At 46.3% G+C, this 21,995-nt stretch overlaps 1 protein-coding gene across 1 annotated transcript; it reads right to left on the bottom strand.

The window, feature by feature from the left end:
* Positions 1 to 6,813: 6,813 nt before the first annotated feature.
* tgfbr2b (transforming growth factor beta receptor 2b) lies at positions 6,814 to 21,440 on the bottom strand. The gene is made up of 7 exons (XM_028981348.1): positions 21,195 to 21,440; positions 16,380 to 16,527; positions 15,433 to 15,623; positions 12,165 to 12,955; positions 11,245 to 11,386; positions 7,827 to 7,954; positions 6,814 to 7,743 (listed from the first exon to the last, which is right to left on the bottom strand). The coding sequence occupies exons 1-7, from the start codon at positions 21,274 to 21,276 to the stop codon at positions 7,561 to 7,563; spliced, it is 1,665 nt and encodes a 554-aa protein (XP_028837181.1). The 5' UTR covers positions 21,277 to 21,440; the 3' UTR covers positions 6,814 to 7,560.
* Between the last annotated feature and the right edge of the window lie 555 nt (positions 21,441 to 21,995).

Below are 21,995 nucleotides of genomic sequence, written 5' to 3'. Positions count from 1 at the left end.
TTTACGATCCGTAAAAGCAGCATAACCAATTTAAAGATCACGACGCATAAATTAGAATTTTTCGCTTTTGACAGTTCCACGTTGAACACTGAACGCGTTTTCTTATGCAGAAAAAAGCTGCGAGGGCAGCACAAAGATGAAAGCAGTTATGGAAGCAATTTCTGAGTCAAACTGATACAAGGAACCACGGAGAAACTTCACACAGAAAGGCATTCAGAAAATCCATGACTTGTATGAAATTTTCTGTAAATCCAGCACGTGGCAGCAGCCAGCATCAGGCAGATCAAGTCAAAAGCCCATTAAGAGATTCTACGGCTCTGCTGTGTTAGCTTTTTGTAGCTGTTGATAAGTACCCCCATAAATCCAAATAATTCCCTGCTGCAGATACATACCTAGAAGAACATGGAAACCAAACATTGAATGTGTGGATGAATCTTCTCTGTCGTGGGAACACCTCCTGGGTGCCGTTATTTTAATGGACGGTTGTATTTTAAAATGATGAGTGCAGAAAGTAGATTGGAACACATAAACTCAAGCTATGCTGAACTTAGCTCTGACTTTTTGTTCAGCTGTGCCGCTTGGGACGAGTTTCTTTTAATTAACAGCACAGTGCTCGTGAAATGCTAATTAATGAATGAATAATATTAATAGCTGAGCAGTAGTTTAAAACAGGTCTGGATGGATTACCCCCTTTTTGCAGTGGGACCATTATAGTCAGGAAACCTGAACCCCAGACAGAAACCATTTTAATTTTACATTTTAAAAAGGTCACAACGACAAAAAATCATTATTAGCAGTGATCAATATAAATAACCTTTTCTGGTGGTTATTTAACCTTCAATGGCTGTAGCTAAAGTGTATTTATGTTGGTATGCTGAACATTTTCCAAAAGCTCATAACAGCGTTTATGCCATTTTGCCTGTGTTGTAACAACCACCACTGTTAAATATTCTGGTTGGACAAAAGAAACAGACAAATGGCTTACTACCATTCTGTCCCTGAGCAAGACACTTAACCCAGGGAAACTGTCACTGTAAGATGCTCTGGATAAGGTCGTCTGATAGATGGCAGTAATGTAAAGGTAGTAGCTGCCTGGGGAACCACTGTTTACCAGGCATGTGGTATGTATGATACTATTTGTGGCAATGAATGCACAACCCCAACAGCAAACAGCAGAGTTGTGTATCTGATGCAGTGTGATGGAACCTTACAATCATGTCTTGTGAAAAGGGCACCACTGAGGGTGCACAGTGGTGGTACACAAGGTCTCTTCAAAGAAAAGTGATAACAGCTTTAGGTTGCTTGGGGGCTCCCACAGAAAGGACAGATTATCCAGCCTCGGAAGACCCGTTCTGAGATCGCAGCTACTGAGCATTACACTCACAAGCTTTGGAGCAACAACTTGGCTTTTTAAAGACCAACGTATGACATTTAAAGTAAGTCCACCACAAAAGGAAATGATTGTGTGATTGGAGAACACCAAGTCTTTAGGCATTTGTTAGGAACTATTGCACCAAAAATGTCTGATTTATATGAGTTTAACCACTTCTTAATCTGATAATCTCTAGACATACCTCCCCAAAATTGAAAATCTATACAGTGTATTTATATTTTTTTGTACATTATAATATAATGTAACATGTTTAAATGATTGCACAGGTGTAACAGAATATGTTGACTTCAATAAGTGAAATGTGTCACCTTGGGACTCGAACCGGTAACCTTCTGATTGTGGGGCCGCTTCCTTAACTGCTAGGCTACCACTGACCCAGTATACCAATACTTAACAATAATTTATATTTGCCTATAAAATCAACTTTAGTGATTTAGTGATTAATGCGTACTCTGCATTTCTCGAGAGCACCTTACTGGAACCTTGATGGTTGATGGATTTAGTCCTGCGACCTTCCAATCGCAAGTCTGCTTTCATAGCCACTAGGTCACCACTGCCTTGACAATAGCCATTTGATGCAGTTGCAACCCAAAACCCTAAACCAGCGTACAACATTGGTCCATTAGCAGCAATAAGCGGTTAGTAGCGGTTAAGGAAGCGGCCCCGTAATCAGAAGGTTGCCGGTTCGAATCCCGATCCATCAAGTTGCCACTGAGGTACCACTGAGCAAAGCACCGTCCCCGCACACACTGCTCCCCGGGCGCCTGTCATGGCTGCCCACTTCTCACTCAGGGTGATGGGTTAAATGCAGAGGACAAATTTCACTGTGTGCACCGTGTGCTGTGCTGCTGTGTATCACATGTGACAATCACTTCACTTCACTTTACCTGCTCATTTAATTTCTGATGTTTTGAATATGTACAGTACAAATATATGTACAGTATATGCTGTCATGTGTCTTACCTGTATATACAGGTTCTTTTTTTAACAAAGCTAATGGGCTTTGAAATAAGAATGCATCATGCCAAAATATCATAAGTTGTGAATTTAGCAGAATTTTGATTATCTAGCATAACAACATCACGCCACCTATCTGTGCTCACAAAAGCTTGTAACACCTGGCCCAGAAAAGCTTTGCTCTTCTGTCAGCATTTTCACATTTTCAGTATTTCGTTTGTTTACTTTGGGAAGAATAAAATGTTGGTTTTATTTTGTCTGTAGGCTTTATTTAGTCGACAAAATAATGACATCACTGTGACTTTTTAGTGCATGGTGGTGGGAGGATAGAAGACATGCTGCTTTTTGAGTACTTTTGCTATCAATTATCAACCATCCTGAACATGTTGCAAGCTTCAATAATACATAAAAAAATGTATGAACCATAGACAGATGTGAAAGCCAATCCAAACCTGTCCTCACACATCCATCTATTCATCAACATTCATCCAACCATCTTCATTTCTCTTTGTACATTTTAATGCTCTGTCACAACAGTCGGATGGGATGTTGAGAAAGCATCACCATCTGCTACAGGGCATCTGCAGGAGAGACTTCAGTCAACAATGTCATAATTCACACGCTGAACTTAGGTTATTCAGCCATCCATCGCAAGGCCCATCGTTCTACAATAAAACCTGCCCAGCCGGACCCCTGGTCTGATAAATTACTTTCACTTCAAAGTGGTCACGGTCTGTTCATCATTATTATATTGCGCTGCAGAGCAATTACAATCTGAAACTTCTCTAAGGTCACTGTGGAGTGTTGGAATCTTGTGAGGAGCAGTAGCTTCTTTTCACGTTTGCTTTCTGGCATGTCTGAGAAAGCCTTGAGGTACTTTCCATGTTCAAAACGCAACTGCATCACAGGCTCGGTGTCTCACTGTCCAGTGCAACCAGACACTTTTAAGTTCAGGCTTTCATAAAGTCCTGGAGGGACTCAGGCTAGGAGAACGCCGTTGATGTTATGGATCCAGTTCATTCAGTTGATTCTCAGCGGTACAGGGTAATTATGGGTAATGTGTACAACGAAACCTACCTGATGTCTGCCTGTTTATGTATATGCATGACTAAAATACACTTCTAAGCCAATTCCGAGTTGTTTGAACCAATGACAGACGGAGTGAAAGCTGTAATGGCGAACTGGAAACTGGATTCCTCTGAATAGGCTGCCTCGTTCCAGCCATGGTGATGATGTTACCATGGCTTTGGCAGACAGGCCAAGGAATGTCTTCCAGATACGTATCTTGATAATCCAGCCCTGTTGAGCCCTTTATTGATCCTTTCTTTGTAGACAGTGGCTCCTAGTGGCAGATTGTATGAACTGACGAAGATTTCTGTGTCATGAGAATTTAGATATGTTTTCATAGATGAAATCAGGATTTTAAACATATCTGTGTGAGCAGACATTGCCAGAAAAATCTGATTCGCAAACAAAATTTTCAACAAGGTTGTGTGGCAATAATACACAGGCAAACATAAACCCTGCTTATAAACCACACCCTTAAACTGGTCAAACTTGCAGGTTAACGTTGGAATGCTAAAGCTGGAAATACATGTTTTTCAGAATAACCCAACACGTTCTACAAAAACGCTCAGCATAGATTTTTATTATCTACTTTTTATGTTTGTAAGAAACTGTAAATGCATTACTCTGTGTATTATAATTACATCTGTAAAATGCAGGACACTGTCTCAGACTGGACTGGATTGCAATCTCTTTCACACGCAAGTACCATTTCAACCGACAGGTGGCGCTGGTGATCAAAAAAATGAACAGACATTGGGCTGCCAGCCAGTCCCCACAAAGCCAGCATCTTAAAAAAAAAAAAGAGTCCCTAAGAGGTAAGATGCACAGACATGGATTTGGAACCCTTAATGTAGCCCACAACTGGGACAATGAGCTGAGATTGATTTCTCAGGTTTTCAGCGGTTCCCACGGAAAATCTATTTTCACCTTGGCAGCTTGGAGCTCCACTTCGTCAGCTGTCTGTTAGAAAGGTGGAGGGCTGGTGACCTCTGAACGCTGCGGTAGGGTGTAGACCGGTGTTCGGCTTGAGGGAAAGGCATTTAGGTTAGAACTTGTTCGGTTGCCGCCGTGATGCTTGGCATTGTTTCGTGTTGTTAGCGCTCAGGGCCGTAAAATCCTGAGAAACGGCTGTACGGTGTCTGGGAAATATCAGGGGGTTTGCAGCACATTGGCTCGGCGTACCTGTGATCTGTTGTGTCAAAGCTAAACTATCCCATTACATGTTATTACGCAATTTATTCTTTATTTTCTTGAACAATTTGAACAATTGCTGTTTTGAGTTTTTTGGATACTGGACAAGAGCAATAATATCAAACACTGCGTCTTTGCCTTGGGCCTGTTATTACGGGGCACTATATGAAAGTTAAATTCCACCCCAAAAGCTATTTACAGAGATAGTTTGACTCAAGGGGAAAAAAAAAAGTTTATCTGGGAAATTTTTCTCAATCCAAAAACAGAGACAGAAAAAATAGCCGTGAAACGCAAATAGAAAGAGAACAAAAGAGCGAGGGAGACGGAGGCATTTACGCGCCTCTCTCTTGCCGGCGTGTAAAGCAAGGCTTTTCCGCTTCTCATTATGGTCATGGTCCAAATGTGCAGCTGGAATGTCTGAACCACGAGTGCACAGCGAAGCCCAGGGGAGCACAGTCTGCACCGCGCGGGACTTCTCAACACAAACACGGCCACGCTTCGCCAGGCTCCTGCTAAAGGGGAGCTTATTCTGCTCAATTGGGTCGATCTGCTTTTTTCGGTCTCCTCACTGGAGCACGCGGACGGGCTAAGAGGAAGTCCATCAGCAATTAAACACGGCCAGATACAAAGCAACGAACCCCGCGGTGACCTTATCGTACACCCCAATCTAGAACAACCAACAGGCCTTACTGTAACGATCCAGCATCAGTGCAGGCCCCGCCCTTTCCCAACTACCCACACCCGTTCTTACCTCCTTGCAAGGAGTACCTGCAGTGACCTGGTAGAGTGAGCTGGTGTGGCTGCAGGGCAGCAGGTTGGACTGTCTGGAGACCCTGGGTCCAGTCTGGGTTTTTGGAAGTCGCAGGGTCGTGGTCTTGGTTTGTGCATATGGTTTGGAGTGATGTGGTTTTCTGTTTTCGGGTGTTGTGCATGATTGGAATGTCCCCGGTGTGAGTGGGCCTTTCCTCTCCACGTTCCACAGTGTTGACCATCAGACTACAACCACCCAATGACAGCTAAATCACATGCTCATAATGACAACAATGTGTACAAGTAATACCATCATGCTTTAATTTGCATTACGCTAGTACATATATTACCTAGCGGGTGAGGAAACAGACCCATTATTGGAAGGTTGCTGGTTTGGATCCCGATCCGCCAAGGTGCCACTGAGGCTCCACTGAGCAAAGCACCGTCCACCCACACACTTCTCCCCGGGCGCATGTCATGGCTGCCCACTGCTCACCAAGGGTGATGGGTTAAAAGCAGAGGACATTTCAGTGTGTGCACCGTGTGTGTGTGTTTCACAGTGACAATCGCTTCACTTTCACTACTGTTACACTAGCATTGCATGTAAACATTGCAGATGGTTTGGGACAGGACATTCAATGTTCTATCTAAAATATGGCCTTATGAGCTTTGATAAATCAATGCATTTTAACAGTAAGCATTTTTGGAATTGGGCTTGTAGAAAATAGGGCAAATTTACGTCGTTACACAGCAACAACAGGGCACAGATTTATTAAAGCTTAGCACACAGTAACAATTGGTTTTTACCAAAAAGGTTCTTGCCCTCACATGGCAGCAACACGCCAGAAGTCACAGTTCTCATCTCAACAATAATTACTTTGTTTTTTTCACCCTCACTGACAATGAACAAATTGGTCATACTCTGCATATTTTTGGTAATATGACAGGGGTGTGTCACACATTCAAAAGCCGAGTCGTCATCAAAAGTCTCGACTGTGAGAGCCACCCACCGCTGTGACGGGAAAGAAAAGCGCAACGACTTTACATTCTAATTTGACAGGCCTTGCATTTGAAGGGCCTTGCACATCTGCAATACAGGTTCTCATTACAGGGCTTTCTCATTTAAAAGAGTTCTGTTGAATTCTGAATTCAGACACAACAGACTCTGCAGTTGCATTTTACCCCACAGGCTGCTTGTTCTTTCATGCCATGGCTCTTTATGAGCAGGGTTTTAAAGAGTTGGCAGTTGGACACGTTTCCCACGATGGTAACAGCCCACGTGAACGTGGAATGAAAATCCTGGAGGGCCCAGAGACTAGACATACCTTGTCCGTCTCACTCTGTCTGGCTGGAAGACCTTCAGGGAGGCTAAAGCTCCCTGAGACAAAATGTTCAAATATGCTGACAAATATATATACTGTATATGAGAAATACAATCAACACCAGAACCATGCTGAGGGTAAAATACATAAATGCATTTAATCACAAAAATATACAATATCTTACATAGAAGGATAAAAATAAAGGCACACTACAATCCTGGCCATATATATTTGTGGTAGTTTTTTCTTTGTGTGGCTAGTCTTCCCTTTTCTTCTTCCCATTACTACTGCCTTATGTCTTATTTACATTGTGCTTGTGTGCTAACTTTGCCAAAACAAGCTTGAAAAGCCTTATAGCATAAAACACACACACACACATAAACACATACATATTTACCAGATCTATGTATGCACACACTCACACACACACACACACCATTGCATGTACACATATTCAAACTCCAATTCACTCTCACTCTGTTACTGTACATAGCACTGTATCTGTTAGTCCTGAATCAAAAAAAGCCCTGTCAGAATCCTTAGTGTCAATTTTCCTGCTGACATTAAACTTCTGATTAAACACACAGTATGCGCTGGAGAGGACAGTCCCTGACCGCCTTCACCAGACACATCATCTCATCTGTGTCATGTCCCCGTGTCATTATCTTCCGTGGATGGGTAGGCGCATAAAGTGCTCAAGTCTTTGGTTATCAAATTTGGCTTGTTCCATCCCCTCCTCACATAGGAACATACTGCACGGCATACAAAAATGCATTCCAGTTCGCTTTCTAAGGTCACATGAGCCACATGATTGCCCCCAAAACTGCCAACTGCGTCACGTGGATGTGGCAGAGCAAGACAAAAAGGCACGCTGCTCTCTCACTTCCCATCGCTCACGGAGCAGTCTTCCGGAATCTTCTCCTCGGAGCTGCTGCGGGTGGACAGCTTGTCTGGCTCCTCCTCCAGCTCGCTGAAGCGCTCTGCCACGCACTGGGCAGTCAGTCGGGCCTCGGGATCATGGTCCCAGCACTCGTTAATGGTGGTGCACACTACTGCCACGCCCTGGAGGGAAGACAGCAAAGCAGGGTGTCAGTGTCTTCGTCAGAGAGCATCTGTCTGCCCGTCTGGTCTCTCTTCTAGGTTACCTGATGGTTGCTCCAGCTAGTTGGTATCTCTGGACGTCCTCGGTCCCTCAGGACGTTGTCCTTCATGCTCTCCACACAGGGGTGCTCTCGCACCTTCGACCCAAATGGAGGCTCATAGTCCTTCACCTCTGAAAAACAAACACAGTCAGACACGAGACACGATTATTTCACAAGTAACGAGTCTAGAAAGAGATGAAGAATCCATCAAACATTCATGAGAGGAACTCTTTACTGGCAGAAAAAAAAGGAAAAGCGTTAAAACGCTTTTTTGATGAAATGAAACAATATTTCTGAATATCAACAGATAAAAGTGTCTAATGGATCAACTGAGGAATGGAGCCTTGAGGTGAATGGACACTTTTCTTGCAACATTAACTGTTAACCGCACAATGAGAAGCAAGTGGTTATACCTTCAGACCTTTTTTGGCATTGGGAGAAACATCACTGATGATCGTGCTAAACCATTTAACTTTCTGGGACGTGTGCCAGCTGTTATGAAAGTAAAAATTCGTCTTTCGGGCGCCGAGGGGCAGAAAACGAATTCGTTCGAAAGAAATCCAATAAATCTGCTGTCCTGCCCTGCACGTCGGACCCACGGGAAGTGGCGAGGCCGGCGTGCAGGCCTGGGCAGGAAGTAGAGGGCTGTGATTTGGGACCCCGTGGAGAAGCTGACTCCACAAGCGGACACTTCCTGTTTTTGACAAGTGGACTTCCCCTGTTTCATTTTTTAAACAAAGCACACCCAGCCCTCTGCGGCAGCTCCGGCCTGCGGTGAGGACGGGATAAATACCACAGCTGGTTACCTGCTTTTGACACAGTTGTGCCGGGTAGAGGGTGGTCTGGTGGAGCCGTTTGGCTGGAGTGCAGAGAATGAAGGAACAATAAGGTTCTTTTGAAATGCAAGTGGCGCGAGTTCTGTCTCTGGAACCGACAGCTTCTGAAGGCGAGGGGAGGGGAGTCAGCGAAGACGCTTTTCTTCATTATGCCTCTCTCCGAGACCCAGTGAGAGGCTAGCTATGCGAGGAATGCCGTGGGGTTTTGGGAGAACAGATGTCCGCAGGACCGGGCCTCCCTCCCTGGGATCACTGATCCGGCTCTGCCAATGTGAAATGGGGGAAGCGGCTTTTACGGCAGTTTCCCTTTCAGATTATCGTCTGAAATTTCGGCCGGTCGGATGTCTGATTCCCTGTCTGGAAAAGTCATCGCTTCTTCTCCTCTCTCCCTACACTCCCCTTCCTCCTCCTCCTCCTCCCGGGCGGTTATTGTAGGCTCCCTGGTTACCATGTCAGGAAAGGATGCCTTGTCTACAAGATGTGGTCCCTCCATGTCCCGCCTTGCAGTGGTGGCCCAGCGGTTAAGGAAGCGGCCCCGTTATAAGAAGGTTGCCGATCCGCCAAGGTGCCACTGAGCAAAGCACCGTCCCCACACACTGCTCCCCGGGCGCCCACTGCTCACAGAGGGTGATGGATTAAATGCAGAGGACACATTTCACTGTGTGCACCATGTGCTGTGCTGCTGTGTATCACAATGACACTTCACTTTATTTATTTATTATTGTAGCTTACCTTCCCATAAAAAAAAGTGAAAAAGTGTCACTTACACAGCAGCACAGCACACGGTGCACACAGTGAAATTTGTCCTCGGCATGTATCCCATCACCCCGAGTGAGCAGTGGGCAGCCATGACAGGCGCCCGGGGAGCAGTGTGTGGCGACGGTGCTTTGCTCAGTGGCACCTCAGTGGCACCTTGATGGATTGGGATTCGAACCGGCAACCTTCTGATTCTGATGACAGGCACCGAATCCGCTCCACATGCCACGCCTGGTGGCTGGCTGCAAGTCTCCCTCCTGATCCGAGGGCGTGCCGTGGCGTGCCCTGGGCAGGCCGTCGGTCATGCCCACTGGGCAGAAGCCGCGCCCAATGCTAATTCAGTCGGACGCTTATTACACAGAGAGGGAAGGGACCAAAACAAGAAGGCAGCCACTGCTAAGAACAGGGAGGAGGAGGCGAGAGAAAGAGAGAGAGAGAGAGAGCGAAAGCCTGGTGTCTCTCACGCCGGGAATGTGGCCGTCTGGTCTCTTCAACTGGGCCGTCAGCAGCCGGATCAGGAGGCACGTGTTTGCTGTGAGACACACCGGGGCAAGTCGTGGCATGTGTGTAACACAAACCCCGCCCTTTTTTTTTTTTTTTTTTGGGTGTGTGCGCACACACATGGACTCACAAACTGTGGTGTTCTCTACGAGTTTTATATGAGTTTTCTAGGGCAAAAATGTCTCAATAATCTCTCCAAGTCCAAAAAACGGACCGCAGACTACACAGTGTTCATTTTTAGACAGGTTCGAGAGAGCAGGCGGTGGGCCGCAGCATGTCTCCACCCTTTTAGCGAGCCAGTTAGAAAAACTCCCTCCCTCGCTTGCTCGCTCTCAGACACGCACAGGCTCACACTCTCTCAAATTCACACCGACAAAGACCCAGCTGAAGGTATTCCGGTGCAGCACCTGACCAAAGAAGGGCAACAGCGTGCAAGGGTCCATTTCACATTTTACACATTCCAGACACATTCCCGCAGCGGTTTAAGAAGCACTCTCTCTGCTGTACTGCTCTGAACGCGGTAAACAATACACAAAGAAGCACCCACGAAGTACAATGGAGGGGTGCCCAGTACACATGCCCACCCACTACCGCACAAAGTGCAAGATGCAGAAATGAGGGCAAACTAAAAACAACCACATGGAATGTTACTGTTGCTCAGGGAAGGAACTATTTTTATTTAAGAAATGTTTGTATAATGGCCTACTGTGTGTTATAAAAAGGCATTTTTATTGGACACCCATCATCACACTGGTCAGGCTAATTTAGTCAAGCTCTGAGAGTCGACAAGCTGTCTGCAGAGGACTTTGCGTCCGACCTGTGAACTGTTTAAGTGTACAATGCAGCTTTTTTTTTGCTGGACAAGTAAGACATGAAATAATCACATTTGGAATAATAGTGGTAACAACTCACTATGCTCAGACTGTGAAGTACTTACAGGATGTTGGAGATATTTTTTTTGGTGCCAATTCTTTGTGTTATAGTTGGCAGTGCACTCAATTAAAATTAGTAATGGAGTGTCATTTGAGAGGGCCATGTGCTGTCTGTTCAGAAGTGCATTTTGCATTTTGTTTTACTATTAATAAAATCGGTGGTAAATAAGGTGGTAGTAGCCTAGTGGGTAACATACTCGCCTATGAACCAGAAGACCCAGGTTCAAATCCCGCTTACTACCATTGTGTCCCTGAGCAAGACACTTAACGCAGAGTTGCTCGAGGGGGGGGACTGTCCCTATAACTACTGATTGTAAGTCGTTCTGGATAAGGGCGTCTGATAAATGCTGTAAATGTAAATGTGTCATGCATAGATATAGAAAATGATTGGCTCACCTCCGATGGCATTGCACCGGGATGTGATCTCCCACAGGACCAGCGCCATGGAGTACACATCGGTTTGCTTGAAGGACTCAATGTTCTCCAGGTTTATCCTGGACTCCAGCACCTCGGGAGCCATGTATCTGGCTGTACCCACCTGCAAGTACATGACAAGGTTACATTTGTTGACCATAACACACATGAGAAGACATTTCACCCTAATCTGATCTGGTTCAGTGTCATCAGCCTCACTTACTTTGCCAGTTATTTAGCATTTAATTCCATATCAGTAAGGGCACAGAGGCTTTGGTGTGAAATTCTTGAAAATATTTCTGAAATCTGAAATTTTCATAATTAATTGACGTTGGTAAAATGAATATAAAAGCTATACCTCTACAAAAATAGTTTTCACCTTTCACCAGAGGCATCTTAGATTTTAGGGCGCGGTAAGTTGCTATAGGTGGAATTTCATGGCCTTTTTTTTTCATCACTTTCTGTTTATAGGCAGTTTTCACATTCTAGGTTGGTGATTCAATGATCGGGCCTAGCATGCCAAACAAATGTCAACACTGGTGACTGAAAACCGGAGGGGGGGATTTCTTTCACAAGCGATTGCCGAATTTCACATTCCCACAGCGTCAGCACCCCCAACGCCTCATTTCAGGAACTCACAAGTTCACTGGGGAACAACAAGAAGATTACAGGGAATATGTATTACAAAAGTCTAGTGCTGAGATCTGGGGGAGCGACACACAGATGATAAAAAATGATAACAGATGAACGGTTATTGTCTTTATGACAACTGTGGCTTTAAATGTGACCACCAATAAATATGGACTACTTCTGCATTTCACTTGTTTGTGTGAAGTTCCAGCCTCTCTTCTGCTCTAATGTGTTTCGTAATGTCCGTAACTCTCTTTCAAATTCAACATCACCTGCCCACTGTTGGCTAAGTCATCCACTGACAGGGAGTTGTCCAGACGGAGGCCGAGGCCAAAGTCACACAGGCAGCAGGTGAGGTCGTGCTTGACCAGGATGTTGGAGCTCTTGATGTCCCGATGAACAATGGGCACTTTGGGCCTCCCGCAGGTGGTGTGGTCACTGTGCAAGTGAGCCACGCCTCGAGCCAGAGAGCTGCCCAGCAGCCGCAGGTCCTCCCAGCTGATGATGTGGCAGGTCAGGTACTCCTGAAGGTTCCCCCGGGGGTGGTAGGCAGTGATCAGCCAGTACTGTCTCTCCGTCTTCCTTTCTTCACCCGTCAGGAAGTGAAGGATGTTCTCATGCTTCAGGTCAATGTCAGAGAAGATGTCCTTCTCATTCTTCCAGGAGGCGTATTCCTCATAGGGGAAGATCTTCACTGCGACTGTCTCAAACTGCTCCGATTGGCTCTGCTTGAGCTTGGCCTTGTAGACCTCAGCAAAGCGTCCCTTGCCCACTTGAAGGTCCAACTCGATGGGAAGCGGCTCTGTGTTGTGATTGAGCTTGTTGGCGTGGGTGGAACTGCTGTCTGACCTGTCGTCGTCCATCATGATGGCGCAGTCATCGCTGCAGCCCAGGGGACTTTTGTGCTTGGGTGGCTTCCGTGTTTCCCACTCGTTGAGCTTGCGACGCCGGTAGATGCGGTACCAGTAGAAGGTGGCAATGACCAGGCCAGCCAGGACTAACAGGGGCAGTAAACTCACCAGGATCACCGAAGCTACTGTGGACTTCATTGTTGGACCCTGGACTGCAAAAGAGAAATGAGCAGATTTAAACTTGCTGAAGTGGCGTAATTAAAAGAGGTCTTCAGCAAAACATTTGAATGGACAAACAGTAGAAAAACACGATCTGCGAAATCCCTTGGCAGGGTGTTATTAAGCTTAGCAAAAGTCCAGCAAATTTCAGTGACCACTTAAGGGAAGCCCAATTGCTCATTTTGTTTAATGTGACAGAAGTTGCACCACGTCCAAGATAAGCTTATCGGACCAGGATCTTCTTGCTAGCCCATCTACACCCATTAGTCCTTCAACTGCAAAATGTACATGACAAAAGCAATAGGAAAACGCGTGTTTCTGCAGAAGTCTCTGCCCTGACAAGGAAAATTCATGCTAGTGCAGCAGTGGGGCTTTGATGGAAACTGGGCACGGACTCGACCGCCAGCTCCTGGTTCTTTGACTCCTTCAGCCACTCAGGGGAAAGCTAACCTGGCCCGACCTCAAGACTCCCAGCGAGGGACTTGGCGCTGCAGATCCGAGGCCCAAAGAATAGTCTGTACTCCTGCCTACGTTCCTGGCAGGAGGACGCCATGGCTGGTGCTTGGCTTGTGTGCGCGTTCTGGCCAACTGAAATGCGCACACTCTGCAAACACACTCGCCAGCATGCATGCATATGCAAAAGAGCCGAAACACACAAACACACACACACACACAGTCCGCTACTTCATGCCGTTAAATAAGAGGCAGTTACACTGGCATAGGCTCGCTCTTTATTTTCAGAGAGCCTGTTTCCAAGGAACAAGCTGTTTTTGAAGTTGCTAAAACGGGCATTATGGATATTTTTCCGACCAAATAAATCAAAGTCCCAGACACGTAGTTCCCACCGACTGCACTTTACAAGCAGTGCGATCACTCAGACAAATAACACAGTCCATTCCTCGGGGTGGTAATTAAACATACCATTGTGTGCCAGAGCTTAAGCAGGCACTGAGACGTTCTCCGATCATAGTGTGCAGTGACTCATGAGTTGACTTAAAAACGCTAATTACTTCAATATTCGCAATGTGTTCTGAATTCACGGAACACTTCGGATTCCCATAAAATTAAATGATCTAGACATGATTTCAGCAAAACACAGAATAACTCAAGATTGCGAACTTCCTGAAGTCTGGACTTTCTGACAAACACGTGTGAAATTTTCCAGTGATGAGCAATATTTATTCTGATCCCCCCCCACCCCCCAACAATTTGCCTGAATGTCATCCTACGAAATTCTGAAAAGAGAAAATGTCTAAATGTCCATAAACTGATCTGGGGAATAACGTCTAGTGTAAAATGTCCCTTTGAAGTTGAATTCTCACTTGTGGCTTAAACCATGATAATAACCTTTAATCCCCATTGCACAGAGCCACATGTATTGTTACCTTTGTTGTTATATATTAATAAGTCTCCTTTTTTTTGGCAGGGGTCTGCTAGTTACAGGTTCTATATTGGCCTATCTGGGCACCATGACTTGTTTGTTATGGTTACAACAGCACTTTGGAGCATGCCCAGCACCACAAACAGGCCTTCCCTCTCTTCGCCCTCTCTGCACTCCCTCCTGTCTCTGAGTTTGGCAGACTGTGACTCACTGCTTTTTTTTTTTTTTTTTTTTTTTAAGATGTCTGTTTGTGACTGCAGGCCAAGATTCCTCAGCATGTGGGACCGGTGAATAGTCTGCGCTGAGCTGAACCTGGAGACGGGTACCTGAAGATGATTAAACCCATCTAGTCTCGAAATAACCAGGCCCGGGTCTGACTCATTCTGGAATGCTTTCTGTCAGCGTGAAGGTGTCTGTCCCATTCAAGACTTGTTCTTAGTAGACTCTATTTGCACTGATTTGCAAGCAAATATTTGGGATTAAACCGATTTGACGGAAACTTGACCAAAAAAGAGGATGCAGTGGTGCCGTAAAACTGTTATGCGAGACAAAAACAACGTGATGCATTTTTGGAGAAAACAAACACTGGCACGTAACACACATCCTGTGACACGAGTTAGTTTGTGTTTTGGCCACAGGTCAACTGTCACTTTTCTTGATCATGAGATGACAAATTCGATATACTGGGTTTTCACAACCTAGTGTCTGTTCGGGGTCGACAGTGTTAGTGGAAACATTCGGAAATTCGCTCCAAAAAGCAAAGTCTGCTGCAGGTACAAGCCCGTCCTGTGTGCTGTAATGAAAGCAAGCTGAAGCAGCTGCACCGCTGAGGAAAAAGCCGCAGCTATATAAACTGCACCTCTCCCGCTCCACAGTTGGTGTATGTGGGCAGTTACATCCTGCCCCTCGCGCTCGCTCCTGCGCGTTCAACAGTGCAGTAGCGGCCAGTGCCTGAGCAGCGGACACGCCATTAACTAACGGTGACATCTTCCGAATGGTTTAGTAAGATATGTTCCTAACGCATAATCCAAAATAACATTGAAGCCTTTCCTTTGCGTTAAATGTCCCATTTGCAGATGTAGTACTCACTCTGTGAGAAGGTTAGTTTGTCATTGCACTCATCGTTGGTACAGGAACAGATGTAGAAGACTCCACCCGCAACTTTCTTCTCCTTCATGGTGCACGTGGTGCTGTTGTAGTCGTCCAGCTGAAAGCCATAGAGCGGCTTGGATGGGTCATGGCAGATGGTCTCTACTGTGTGATTACTATCGTTCTTCCTCCTGGTGAACACAAAACACACACACATGTGAAAATTAGAACACAACTTATGTGTTATAAAGTTTTATGAGTGGACACAACACTTTGTACTGGAAGTAGTTAAGTGCATTTATTGGTAGAGGGACAGGAAGAGTATTGAATCCCATGGCTTTACTAAGGTTTTCTCGGTTTGGGTCAAGTGGGCTTAGGCTTCAACCTCCCATCTGTACTTTGGAAAACTGAGAAGAAGGTGGTGCCAGGGAAGGGGTGCTCAATTTAGAAAAATCCCCAAATGTAATAGCAATACACGCTGGAAATGTAAAAAGAAGGTAGGCACGTTCTTGCATCTAATGTGGGAATGTACCCCAAAGAATATTGGGGTTCTTGGAGACCCTGCCAGCGTCCCATGTTTTTGCCTTCTGGGGGATAGGCAAACGGATGAATATTCAGTCCTGATCCTTGAAGGCACTGGAAATCACCCATGAGCCCAACACTACAAGAGTGGAGAATTTTAATAAGCGAGGCAGTGTCCTTCGACCTTATGCTGGCCAGATTAAGGGACAAAAAACTGGACTACTTTATAATACATCTGACTTCTAACTGATGTGTGTATATGAGGAATGCAGATCTGTTCATTTCATTCATTCATAGAAAAAAGATCTGTGTAATGTTCAGAGCCAGACAGCACAGATACAGAATCTCAAATGTGAAGGCCACAGTGCTTCTCGACTCACTGTAGTCATTCTACGCATTCCAGGAGGTGCAGGTTAGTGACCTACCAGACTGCAACGCAGACATCTTCATTCTCGGGACATATCGAAGTGATGCTGCAGTTGGAGGTGCAGACCCCCGTGCCGTTGCACTGGGACGTCTCCACATCGCAGAACTTGCACAGCCGTTTCAGGCTGAACGGGGGAAACATGGCATCTGTTCAACACACAATAACACAAATAAATACAAATACGTTCTATTTGTGTCGGCAGCAGTTTGTGCACATGTGGAACAAATCACCACCACCACAGCCTGTTTGTCACTGATGCCGTAAGAAAAAAGGAAAAAAAAAGTTACATATTTTCCCAGGGTGTAAGATATTTTTTTGTTGTCTTTACCGTGAGTACCTGAGAGGACACAGAGTAAAGCAGGCAAATTCCCTTTTAGCCCTGTATTATCCAGCTGTGATTGCAGATGTGCCTCTAATCACATGACCGGCCTAGAAAAACCCTTAAAACATATTAATTACCCCAACAAACCCCAAACCCATTAATCAAAAAGTTCATGTAGTGCATTTGCATGTTTTGCAAGTTATTGCACCCTAATATGAAAGTGAAAAAGCGAAAGTGAAGTGATTGTCATTGTGATACACAGCACAGCAGCGAAATGTGTCCTCTGCTTTTAACCATCACCCGGAGTGAGCAGTGGGCGGCCATGACAGGCGCCCGGGGAGCAGTGTGTGGGGACGGTGCTTTGCTCAGTGGCACCTCAGTGGAACCTTGGCGGATCGGGAATCGAACCGGCAACCTTCTGATTACGGGGCCGCTTCCTTAACCGCTAGGCCCCAGTAAAATGTTGCGAACACTAATGCACGCCACATTGCGCTGAATACGTACAGCGCAGTGTGGCTTTCTGGTGCACAGCCATTGTGTTTGATCAACAGCACCCTGTTACTGGTGACAGGGGCTAAAAAACATTGGCGTTCCAAGACTCACACATTAGGCAGTTCCCAAAATATGTCACTTTAAATATCCTCATTACAGAGGCGGTTCTGTAAGTCAATAAAGGATGCCAGCAAACGCCAGTGATTCGTGAACACAGCAAGTGTCACATTTTTTGACATTTTGACAGTTTTTGGTCACCAATTAACAAAGTTCAAAAATCAAACTCTCAGATACCAAGCCCTTCCTTTGCTGCCAATTCCATGTTTATTATTCAGGCTTTTAATAAACATTATAATATTATAATAAGTTATGCGTCAACGTGGAGCCTCTGTGTCCATATATGCATCTGCCTGCCGGTGGACGTTGAGTGCGGTGAGTGACTGCAGCAAGTGTGAAATGGCCGGAACTAATAGGATGGTGCCAACATGCCAGAGAATGGCTTCGTATCAGCAGCTGCTTTTCAAGGATGTCTTAGATTTACCATTACCCTGATCAAAGATGACCACTGGCGCGCATGGAAATGAACTGCGCCGGGCCTGTGCATGCTGTAATTCAGGCAGCAATTTATAGTCACTAGACTAGCTGTACAATACATCTCGGAATAAAAAAAAAAAAAACAACACTACTATTGCGATAGCAGACCTTGCAAGTATATAACATTTCACCATACACGAGGTCTGCATTCTGTTGAAAGTTTAGATCTAAAGTGGTTTTGGGCGAAATCAACACAAATCCTGTAGCGCTCCTGCCTCAGTCTCAATTCTATTAAGTTAAAAGTGACAAAACATTATATAACATATATATAAAATATATATAACTTCTCACGAAGAAAGTTGAACATTATAGGTCCTGCAATGTGAGCAGGAACTTACACATTCAAGTAGCCCAGTGTGTGCTTGTCTCATTGCTAGCTGTCCATTTTTGCAAAAATCATTAATCTCATTGTGGTTGGCTGCACCACACTAGATTAAAACAAAAGGAACTATGAACCTGTAGCTTCGGCAGCTGTTTAAAGGATTCAGCTTTCACATTAAGGTTTCATCAGACCACGTGTGCTGGTGGTGTACTTCCTCATCCCATCTGCTCAGAGGAAGATCCAGGTGACCCCAGAGGGGAACGAAATGCATGTTTTCCACATCAGACCTGAGCAATATATTCTGCAGAGCTCTCAATAAGGAAAATATCATATTTGCCCAATGTGTAATCTGATGAAATTTCATCTCTGTATATTCGTATTTAGCTGAGATGAGAATAGTTCACTGAGGCTTTTCTTTAAATCAAAAGTGATTTTGCAGGTGGATCGGCAACACAAAAACTGATATTTTCAGGCCTTTTCTGTTTAGTTGATAAATGTCTGATATTGATGAGTATCGACAATCTCCATCCAACTGACTGCTTAAAAGCATTTGGCATATATATCGGGATGCTGGAACTGGGATTTTCAGAAACCCAGAACTTGCTTTCAGGCCTGACAACGTCGCAGCATCGGGTCCGTGTGATAAATTCACCACAGCTTTCCCACATTACATGACTTCTCACCGCACCGCAGTGTTCTGGAACTAAACACTGACAAACGTCACAGCAGGAGCTACAGAAACCCCTTCAGAACCTTCCTGCTGAAGCGCTCACTACTCAGATTCGACTGAATATCTTATTATTTTTTTTTTTTACATCTGACCCAACCACGTGAGCCAAGAATGAACTGCGTCCGCCGCGAGGAGAAGGAGACGTATATGGGCAAATAAAAAGGCAGCCTTTGAGGTTCCGCGACCCCTCTTCTCGTCCCTAAATAGCTGTTCCTGAGCTCTCTGCACCGAGACCCGGAGAGATTAGCGTAAACACAGGCTCGTTTTCACGTTCCCTCCCCCTAGTGGCCCAGTGCTTCCAGGGACGACTGGCAAAAAGGGGCCTTTTAACTGGGTGGCCACTGTACACGACATCTAGCCGCTGGACCTCAAAGGCCCTTTCACAAGCAGCCCTGACTGCAGGCCTCAGTGGCCCGGCCGCAGGAAAGCCACGGGTCTGTTTCCTCTCTCCTGTCCACGCCCCAGCGCTGCCAGCAGACGTTGGAGCTTAAGACGGCCGATTCCGAACATTCTAATAAGCACAAAATGAGGAAACTGACCCAAAGTCAACACTCCTCAATAACAGCTGCAGCTCGAGCTCTAGTGTAACTCGAGTGGTGGCAGCAAAAATGGTGGGGAGGAAGCAGGTCACAACTGCGCTGGGTCCCGACCTCAAGCTCTGGCAGATACAGGCCGTCAGCATTCGCCCCTTTGGCCGAAGGATGTGGCGTCAGCCACTGATAAGATGGGCGTCGGTGGCCCGCCGCTGGTTGTTCCCGGCACTAAGAGGCCAGATCAGGGGACAGGAAAAGTCGATCCCACAAACGCAAACAGAGCCGTGGACGGTCCACAGCATCACGTCCCTGGAAACAACGTGGCGTGCTTTGATGAAAAAGCGAACTGTGACAGTAAACGTCACCTTGATTTGCTATTGTACGGGTGTGTGGGGGGGTACTCCAAATGCCACCATGCTACAGCCTAATCGTCCTGTCGTGTCTTTAAAAATAAAATAAAGTGAAGTGATTGTCACATGTGATACACAGGAGCACAGCACACGGTGCACACAGTGAAATTTGTCCTCTGCATTTAACCCATCACCCTGAGTGAGCAGTGGGCAGCCATGACAGGCACCCACATGACAGGGAGCAGTGTGTGGGGACAGTGCTTTGCTCAGTGGCACCTCAGTGGCACCTTGGCGGATCGGGATTCGATCCAGCAACCTTCTGATTACGGGGCCGCTTCCTTAACCGCTAGGCCACCACTGCCCCTCTAGTTGTTGCCGGGTCATTTGTATGTGACTGTTGGCGTTATTAAATCCCACGTCCAGTCAGATTCGTGCAAGTGCACGCTTCGTGGCGTCGACCCGTGACAGAGTGGTGAGTCGGTTCTTCATAGCCAGAAAAGATAACTTACAGGAGCCCCGGACGAGGGCTAAAAAAAAAAAAAAAAAAAAACCACCTCAACGGTCGCCACACAGGGCCTCTCTGGAGCGGCGGGTTATTTTTAAGGCACCTACTGCACATGTGCACACCGCAGCGCAGACTGTTCCACTGTGCCGTGTTGGGAATGAGAGGACCAGCTCTGGGAACATTTCTGCAAACCTGCACTCACACCGATGCTGATTAATATGCAACGTGCCAATAAACAGCACGACATCAGACTGCGGTTAACGGCGAGGCGCAGGACAACGAATGTTGGTGTTCATCCACATGAAACACAGTAAAGACATTCACTGGCCGTCCGTAATCCTCAGCAGCGGGGTGGTAGTAGCCTGGTGGGTAACACACTCGCCTGTGAACCAGAAGACCCAGGTTCAAATCCCACTTACTGCCATTGTGTTCCTGAGCAAGACACTTAACCCTGAGTGTCTCCAGGGGGGGACTGTCCCTGTAAGTACTGATTGTAAGTCGCTCTGGATAAGGGCATCTGGTAAATGCCGTAAATGCTGTAAAACTTGCCTGGCTGACGAAAAATGGGCAAAAAGTCCCAGCTCTCCTCAAAGCATCTGTAAGAAAGGCCATTCACGATAAAAAAAAAGAAACTCACAATAAATGAATAAGTAAATAAAAACTCACTAACGCGGGAGGAGAACGCGCGCGCGCGCGCACGGACGCCCGCACGCGCGCCCGGTAAGGTCGCGGCGGGGACGAACGTTAATTATTACACGAGAAGCAGACCCGGTGATGTCATGCGGCGCTTTCCGCGTACGGCATTACACTGGACGAACAGCTTCTCACTCCTTCTGGCATACTTAAAAACAACGACAACAAAAAAAAAACTTTTTTAAAGTCAATTCCCCAAAAATGCGCGCGCACGTCAGACCGCGAGCGCGCGCCGTTTGGCGGGGCTCGGTGAAGCGTCGGGACGACCTTACCGACTCCGCTCCGGTCCAGGGCGGCGATGGCGCAGAGGTACAGCGCGCCCCACCACACGGCCAGGGTCCGAGCTCCCTCCATACGTCTCCGCGGAACTGCGCGTCCTCGGCTCGGCTCGGCTCGGCTCGGCTCGGCTCGGCTCGGCTCGGTTCGGCCCGGCCCGACACTCGCCGTGCAGGAATCTGAGCGCGGCGCGGTGGGTTGAGTCACTATATCCTCCGCGCTGGAACAGGAAATCTCGGAGAGAAGGGCAGGACTTCTTCACCCCCCCGCCCGCCCGCCCCGCGCCGCAGCGCAGCGCAGCGCAGCGCACATCTCCCGCCGGAGCCTGCAATTATCCGCGAATTTAGGAGAATTACGCGCCTCGAAAATCACACAGGCGCGTACTGCAGCTATGTAAACAGCGGGACGAAGGGACAACCCGAAGCCGATCAAGAGGCGACAGTTTGACACACACGTCTGATAAATGCTGGAAATGTAAAATGTAAAATAGCGAAGAATTGTTAAATAGCAAAGAATTACTCGTATGCATGAACGTATACAATTCCGTTCAACAGTTCAGGGTGATTTTGAATGTTCTGGTCTGGTGCGTTAGAAAGTACATCGAAGTTTTTCAGCTACAATTAATCTTTGAGCTCAAACAGAATACATTGTTAACCTAAGTGTGTAGGTTAATTCGGAAAAGCCTTTTCATTTATATGATTAAGGCTGAAAAGAGATTAGGATAGCTTGTGGTGAAAAATTGGAATCCTGGCTAGTTGTCACATGTGACATACCACAGCACAGCACAGCACCCAGTG

The sequence above is a fragment of the Denticeps clupeoides genome, chromosome 5, assembly GCF_900700375.1.
Source record: "Denticeps clupeoides chromosome 5, fDenClu1.1, whole genome shotgun sequence".
NCBI classification, from domain to species: domain Eukaryota; kingdom Metazoa; phylum Chordata; class Actinopteri; order Clupeiformes; family Denticipitidae; genus Denticeps; species Denticeps clupeoides.
Note: the sequence above shows the minus strand (reverse complement) of the source record. Positions and strands in the feature narration are given on the sequence as shown.

What these genes read in the sequence shown, in the direction of transcription:
- tgfbr2b (XM_028981348.1), bottom strand. Translation starts at nt 21,276, where the DNA reads ATGGAGGGAGCTCGGACCCTGGCCGTGTGGTGGGGCGCGCTGTACCTC. An exon ending in CCTGGACCGGAGCGGAGTCG is followed by an intron (nt 16,528 to 21,194) that starts GTAAGGTCGTCC and finishes TGTGTTGAACAG; the next exon opens with ATGCCATGTTTCCCCCGTTC. An exon ending in ACTTAGCCAACAGTGGGCAG is followed by an intron (nt 11,387 to 12,164) that starts GTGATGTTGAAT and finishes ATGTACTTGCAG; the next exon opens with GTGGGTACAGCCAGATACAT.